The 8178-nt window shown below is 36.3% G+C and overlaps 1 protein-coding gene across 1 annotated transcript; it reads left to right on the top strand.

The window, feature by feature from the left end:
• The first annotated feature begins 4566 nt into the window (after positions 1-4566).
• On the top strand, positions 4567-7316 carry LOC149023592 (elongation factor 1-alpha-like). Its single transcript, XM_089144145.1, has 3 exons — positions 4567-4708; positions 5473-5958; positions 6056-7316. Exons 2-3 carry the CDS (start codon positions 5497-5499, stop codon positions 6935-6937), a joined length of 1344 nt encoding a protein of 447 aa, XP_089000271.1. The 5' UTR covers positions 4567-4708; positions 5473-5496; the 3' UTR covers positions 6938-7316.
• The last annotated feature ends 862 nt before the right edge of the window (positions 7317-8178 follow it).

The following is an 8178-nucleotide window of genomic DNA, read 5'->3' as shown; positions in this document are numbered from 1 at the left end:
GTCCGAACCCCGGGCTTTAACGGACTCCATGCTCAAAATGACCTCATGTACTTCCTCCAAAGTAGGAATGGTGCAAAGACTTATATTCAGTTCCTCACTAATTATAGGATCCACACATTCTAGTATATTATTGATGGCCTCCTAATTCACCCTCTCGAACATAACAACTTTTTCAAAATGCTCCAACAACACCTTACTAACTTCTTTCTTGGAATTTACAATCCCCTTCCTCATTGCTGATTCGAAGAATCTTGTTTCTACTTCTTCTTTGTAAAGTAGAGGCATGGAAGAATCTTGAGTTTTTATCTCTACTCTGAAGCCAAGAAATTACAGATTTTTTGTGCTATTGCTCCTCTTCTCTCTCTAACTGCTCATTTAATTGTTGTAGAAGTTTATCTTCTTCTGCTAGATTCTCCTCCGTGCTAGGCTTATATTGGATTGCTTCAAGGCTATATTTCAATTTCCTTATGTTTTCTTGGATGATACCAAACACTTCCTTGTTCCATTTTTCCAAGTTTCTTTGACAATTCTACTATTTTTTATCCAGCTTGCAAGTTCCCCCATATATGGTGCTTTTACTCCAACCTCCTTCATTTGTAGCCTTACATGTTGGGTGTGTCAACCACATTTTCTCAAAGCGAAAAGGTCTTCTTCCTTTGACCTTACCACCCTCTCAATCTAATACTAATGGTTTATGATTAGAGTTTATTGTAGGCTTAACAAAAATAGCTGTTTAACAACCCCCGTATTTTTAACCCAAAATCCTTATTGCAGGTCCGATAACCTAACGGTCAAGCCGAAATAAGTTGTTGAGTATTCGAATTGAATTCCATGATCGATATCCTGAGCCTATGGATCTGGATTCTCTTGATAAAGAACTAATTTTATATTAATTAGAAAACCATGATACAGTTTAGACAAAGAAAGTTGTTCATTTTTTGGGGTAAAACCATGTTATATTTTTTTTTTTTGTATAGAAAACCATGACATTTTAATGTGCTTTTTCTTTATTTTTTTGGTAATTCTAAATTTAATGTGTTTACGTGGGGATCAAGTAGAGTATGGTATTTTGTACCGTGCTCTAAAAGAAAATCGTTTTTCATTTTTCTTCTTTGATATAGACTAATTTTTTTATTTTTTAGGTGCAAAATAAAAAATAAATTATCTTTTTATAATTTTGTTTATTTATATATTTAATGATTGACCTCACCTGGTGTCTTTTTTTTAATTTTGTAGGTAAAACTCACCACGCATTAGTCTTCACAAAGTGGTAGAGGTGGTTTTATGTAAGATTTCGGTGAGGAATTTTGTAACAGCAAATTGCTAGCACGGCTTATAATATTATTATTGTTAAAGATATATAGAGATTGAAATTTATTTTCATTTTATTTCTAGGAATTGAAATCTATTTACCAATTTTTTTACCCTTCTTTGTTATTTGACTCTTCTTAAGGTTTTGTTATTAACTATTCTTTGTTTTTGGCCAATTCTTCTGATCTTCTACTCTTTTTGCTTTCACAGTTAATATAACTATTACTTATTGACCCCCAAAAATAAATTAATGCGACCAAGTTGGTCTCGCATGATTCTTGTCAGCTGCTTGCTTGATGTGTATCGACGTGAAATTAATAAGAATCATCGTTTCTTTTTTCCTTTTTCTTGGTAGACGATACATTTCTTAAAATCACCTGACCGATACGATACACAATACCGATAATTTAAACCTTACTTGATAGACAAGAATTTTTTTTTTTTTTTTTTATTTTATTTTAATAATCATCGTTTCTTATTCAACTCATCGTTTCTTGTTCCCCAAGAATTGCTTTTATGGGTACGACCTCGGCAAAGTCTTTCACTGTTATCACCAAAAAGAAAATGCCTTTCATGGCACCTGCGTTGGATCCCACTACCTTTCCGGTACCCATTATGAGGTGGGACCACCGAAAGATCATTCTTTCGGTTTCTGGTTCTAATTCTTAAAAAAAATGTATTTATGACTAATTTATCCTATTTTTAATAAGGGATTTGATTTTTTCACAAAAAATAAATAAATAAATAAGAAATCTGGTTGTAATCCAATAATCAATTGGTCATGTTCCCCGAGATTATAAGAGAAATTAAACAAAATAAAAAAAATCAAACATGTCAGAGTTAAGTTTTTTTTTTTTTTTGGGTTGGGGTTAGGGTTAGGGTGGGGGTGTTTCAAAACATAGTTATGGACCTACAGTTTAAATGTCTTGCAGTTCAAAGTTCAAGACTCACCAAAAATGGATCAACCCATTCAAACTCAAGTTGTGACTAGATTAGTCAATAAAATTTCAACTTTTAATAGTTTATTTATGTCTGTGTGGTTACGTGAATCTAGAGATTCCAAATTTCTAGATTCATGAATAAGAGATTTGGGAATACTCGTTTAGTTGTAAAAATCTAGAGATTTATCTTTTTACACTAAAAACATGAATTTGTAAATTTATGAATATGTGGTGAAATCTCTAAATTTCACCTTTAATATAAAAAGCATGCATTCAAAAAAATCACATCGACTAAGGCTCTTTTTGGCATCAATTATCATTTTCAATTATAAGATTTTTTTTTTTTTTGCCAACCCTGGTTTTTTATAAACCGGTGTTCGATCTCACCTTTAGTATACAAAGCGTGCAGTCTCCCAAAAAATTTTTGCATCCACAAAGGTCTCTTTGGAATCAAGCTTATCGCCATGCTTACCACTTGGACCAACCCCCGTTGGGTTGTTATTTTTTTTTTTTTTCAAGTTGTTTGGCATCTATTATCTGTTTTCATTTTATTTAAAATAATATAAAAACTTCTAAAATCCATAATGAACTTTTTGTCCATTATGAATTATGGTGAGAATTTCATTTTCTTCATTTATGCACAAGTTTACTTAAAATTTTATAGTTAAGATGAGTGTAAAATAGTCAATACATTTTTTTTTATACAAATCATATTTTTCCCTCTTTTATCACTTACTCAATATTAATATATTAACAATTTTTTATTTTGACATTGTAAAGGATAAGTCTCTGAATTCAAATTCATATTCAAATCCATCGTAACTAGCTCTATCCTGGATTGATCTTATTTTGACACTTGTAAATGATAAGTCTCTGAATTCAAAAATTTATCCTTTACAACACCAAACTTATTTTTCATTCCATAATTTATTTTTGACAAATCTCACCAAACCTTTTTTTTTCTTAACTAATAATGAATTATTGTACTTATTTCTTTTAAATAAGCATAATAGAGAATGAGAATTGATATCAAAAAGAGCCTAAATAATTTTTCAAAATGAATTCACATATTTCATTCCACATATTTAAGTTAACCAAACAGTTAATTTTATGAATTATGACTCCATAAATTTGAAATTTCTATATATTTTAAATCTCTAAATTCATGTAATCAAACTGACCCTTAGTTAATCTTTGATAGGTCTTAAGCTATCCCTTCAAGTGAATTATGGTCATTCTCGTTAAACTAGTTTTGAAACTTATTTATAGAAAATAAGAGTGAGAGCAAATCGACTTTGTGGTCAAGAAGTTGCCTCCGAATGTTAATTAATTCAACAATAACACCACCTCAAAGTTAGGGCTTTAATCTACCTGAGCTAGAAAGCTTCACAAGTAGAGTTGGAATAAATGGTGCAGGGAATATTTATAGTTGAACGTAACTATTCGTGATAGTTTGATCCCAGCTAGCACGAATCTCCTCTCCGGTTGAGCGTAACTAAAAGAGATATGACCATTCTAATGGGTGTAACCCTAACTCTAGTGTGTTAATGGGGGTTGACATAACAACTCCTGGTTTGCATCACCGACAGTTTGGCGAGATTGTAGATTCTAGGTAGTGTAGTATAGGTCAATGTATTTATTGATAAGTACAATGTGAGTCCTTGATGCATGGACCTGCCTCCACTTAAGCTCTCTCCTAGACCTTAATGATGGTGGAATTCCTTCTAAGAGGCTTGGGGTCGATCCCCAGCCTCAACAGAGATGGCCCCAGGTCGAACCCCTCAATTTAAGACTCCTCATAGCCGAGCCCCCCAATTCGGTCCACACAAGCTAGGTCCAGCCATCGGTTCATCCCGGGTCCAATGCTTTGGCAAAAACATGTGCAAGATTCTCCATTTTATTTTTCATACTCGGGATGATCTAAATTCTATTTAAGATATAAAAACTGGTTAATTCGGGCGGACTGCTAAGGCGCATGCTACGAACAGTCCACGGTCGTTACGTGGATTCAATGGTTAAGATGCACTTTAAAGCCCAAAATGCATCTCCACCCACTATTGTTGGACGCGGCACTGCTCCCAAGCATAACCCTTAATTAGGAGGTTTTGTTCAAAATTTTATATATTTGGAGTCTCCGATATGTGGCAGTAACTGGTAAGGGATGATGGCAGCTGACTTGGCATGAAACATGCAAACAAGGGGCAGTGTTTTAGGTGGACCCTACACCTAGTTGTTATTTTAATTTAATTTTAGAAGAAGGGTATTCAAGTCCAAATGAGAAAACGAAAATATTGGAAATGAGGTGGAAACCCTAAGTCCTAACGATTCTCTTCTATAAAGAGTGACAGAACGAGAGGAGGGCCGTAGTAATCTCAAAACCCTAGAGCTCTTATCTCTTTCTGCTCTGGATTCTGGTTTTGAGTTCTTGACAGGCTAATCTGCGAGGAGATTTACAGGTTAGTTCAAATTTCGTCATTTGTTTTCATGGATGATTGATTGTCAATCGTTGTTTATGCTTAATCTGGTGTTCACTGTTGACTTTAATCGATTTGCTACTCTTTTTCTACTTTTCTTCAATTCTACGTCTATAAGAACTGTATTCAGCTTGTTTGGTCTTTAATCGATGTTCAGACTCTTGTTTTCTGATAATCGAGCTACCTTGGTGCGTAATTTGCTGTTTTCAGTGTTTTTTTGTTCTTGGTTCTCTCGATGATGCTTGATACGGATCTAATCGGTCTCTGTTTTTCTGATAACGAATTAAAATTTTTTGTTATTACGATCGGAAATTTTATGCTTAATCCACCTTCCTGCTAGTTTTCATTTTTAATAATTATAGTAACCAGTTTAATATCTCTCTGTTCATCTTGTGTGAATACGATTTCCGATATTCGATTCCCGATTCCATGCTACGCTTAAACTTATTATCCTAAGGTTTTCTGTTTTTCATTTTTTATTTTCCCTGATTCTGCTTCTGATATCAGTAATAGGACTGTACCAAAAAAATTTTAAAGAGATCTAATAGCACAATCCTTAATTTATTTAATATTGTCTGAGAAAAAATTATTTTTCTTGCATGAATTTCCGTCTTTTCGTGGGTGTGATACAGTCTCGTGAGACAACTGATTTTGCCAATGTTCTGTAGTTATGATTACTTCACAAGCCTTGGTTTATGATTTATAACAGTTGACTCATCATTTTTTTCAAATCCTTGCGCATGCAGTTATTTTCAACCTAGAAATCTACAATGGGTAAGGAAAAGGTTCACATCAACATTGTGGTCATTGGCCACGTCGATTCTGGAAAGTCGACCACCACAGGTCATCTTATCTATAAGCTTGGAGGAATTGACAAGCGTGTGATCGAGCGTTTTGAGAAGGAAGCTGCTGAGATGAACAAAAGGTCATTCAAGTACGCCTGGGTTCTTGACAAATTGAAGGCCGAGCGTGAGCGTGGTATCACCATTGACATTGCCCTGTGGAAGTTTGAGACCACAAAATACTACTGCACAGTTATTGATGCTCCTGGACATCGTGACTTCATCAAGAACATGATCACTGGCACCTCACAGGCCGACTGTGCCGTCCTTATCATTGATTCTACCACTGGTGGTTTTGAAGCTGGTATCTCCAAGGATGGTCAGACCCGTGAGCATGCTCTTCTTGCTTTCACTCTTGGTGTTAGGCAGATGATCTGTTGCTGCAACAAGGTGAGAATTCCTTCTTCAGTTTGTTAGTATTTCTTCCAATTGGGTCTGAATTACTGAGTTTATGACTTCCTTTATTCGTTGTTTGATTGTTTGCTAGATGGATGCTACTACCCCCAAATACTCCAAGTCAAGGTATGAAGAAATTGTTAAGGAAGTGTCTTCCTACTTAAAGAAGGTTGGTTACAACCCTGACAAGGTCCCCTTTATTCCTATCTCTGGGTTTGAGGGTGATAACATGATTGAGAGATCATCCAACCTTGACTGGTACAAGGGTCCAACTCTCCTTGAGGCCCTTGACCTGATCAATGAGCCCAAGAGGCCCTCAGACAAGCCCCTCCGACTTCCCCTTCAGGATGTCTACAAGATTGGTGGTATTGGTACCGTGCCCGTGGGACGGGTGGAGACTGGTGTCATCAAGCCTGGTATGGTTGTCACCTTTGGTCCCACTGGACTTACTACTGAAGTTAAGTCGGTTGAGATGCACCATGAAGCTCTTCTGGAAGCTCTCCCTGGTGACAACGTTGGGTTCAACGTTAAGAATGTTGCAGTGAAGGATCTGAAGCGTGGTTTTGTTGCTTCTGACTCAAAGAATGATCCAGCCAAGGAGGCAGCCAACTTCACCGCCCAGGTCATCATCATGAACCACCCAGGACAGATTGGAAATGGATACGCCCCAGTGCTTGATTGCCACACTTCTCACATTGCTGTCAAGTTTGCTGAGATCCTCACCAAGATTGACAGGCGATCTGGTAAGGAGCTTGAGAAGGAACCCAAGTTTTTGAAGAATGGTGATGCTGGGTTCGTTAAGATGATTCCAACTAAGCCTATGGTTGTGGAGACCTTCTCTGACTACTCACCACTTGGACGTTTCGCTGTGAGGGACATGCGTCAGACAGTTGCTGTTGGTGTGATCAAGAGTGTTGAGAAGAAGGATCCCTCCGGTGCCAAGGTCACCAAATCTGCTGTCAAGAAGAAGTGAACCGTGCGGTTCAAGCTTCGGTTACCTGCGGTGGCCCAAGCTAAAGATAATAATTACAGTTTCAAGGACTTGATACTATTTACTAATTTTATTTTCTGCCGCTTGTTTTATCAGTGTTCTGGTTACAATTTCCTCCCAATTTCTTCAAGTACCCTTTCCCAGAATTGGGTTCTCGACAGGCGGTGGCGGGAGATTGTTCTTGGATTTGGTTGTTTGTCCAGTTTTTAAATTTCATACTTGAATTATGTGATACTGCTTTGTGGGCAGGAGTTTTATTATGTTTTATCAACCTGCCCTTCGCATGGCTGGTTTATTTTCAATATTGTATCCAGTTATAATATAATTTTGTTTCTCAAATAATTCACTGTGGTTTGGGTTCTCTATGGTTATACAAATTGCGTAAATCCTCAGCTCAAATATTTGGTTTTCATGCTTTAAGTTTCAATACATACTGGACAAAAGTCCTGTCTTTCCTGGAGTTGATTTTGCTGTTGATTCCATCCAGAATAACTCTGTTTGTATCGTACTTCATCACCAAAAAATAATGAGCTGTACAAATTCTCCTGTGCACTACCGACCGATTTTCAGTTCTTGCTATATTTAATTCTTGAGTTCCGAAGCTTTTCTGTGTTAGGGGCATATTTTCCTAGAAATTAGATTTTGGGGCACGTCTTACTTTGTCTCTCCCAATTATGCTGTGATCTGCGCCCCCCTCATCTGACACGATTATTATTCTTGACTTTCGAACAAATTCTTCTCCCACTAACTTTGAGCCTTGAATGGATTTGCCGAGTTAAGAAGACTAGGAAATGTCATTGTCAAATCAAAAAATCTGGGAGCGACGTTATACAGAGACTACTTATACTTTTGCTAAGTCTGCAAAAGCACTTAGATCTCAATATCTAAGGGCCTGTTTGGTTACTTGAGTATGGAGATTTCAAATCTCTGGATTCACCACAACTCTAAAAGTGCCAAACATTTGAACCATAACTCCAAATATATTTTTTCACGATGAAATCTCAAAAAATTTAGGCTAGCCAAACAATTAATTTTATGAACCATAACTCCATAAATTTGAAATCTATAAATTTGAAATCTCCAAACTCAAGTAACCAAACAAGCCCTAGATATTAAAGCAATTCAACTGTAACTTTCAAAATCTTTTGCATTGCCGTGAAGACTATTGTGTGTAGAGAACTACCAGTCTTGCCTGCAAATTTATTTGGTACCTGCCACGATTT

This window comes from Hakea prostrata, chromosome 2, assembly GCF_041222555.1.
Source record: "Hakea prostrata isolate BN-2017 chromosome 2, UWA_Hpros_2, whole genome shotgun sequence".
Taxonomy (NCBI): domain Eukaryota; kingdom Viridiplantae; phylum Streptophyta; class Magnoliopsida; order Proteales; family Proteaceae; genus Hakea; species Hakea prostrata.
This window is presented reverse-complemented; position numbering and strand designations above follow the sequence as displayed.

Coding starts and splice junctions, on each gene's coding strand:
- LOC149023592 (XM_089144145.1), top strand. CDS start 5,497: ATGGGTAAGGAAAAGGTTCACATCAACATTGTGGTCATTGGCCACGTC. Junction 5,959..6,055: donor TGATCTGTTGCTGCAACAAG/GTGAGAATTCCT, acceptor ATTGTTTGCTAG/ATGGATGCTACTACCCCCAA.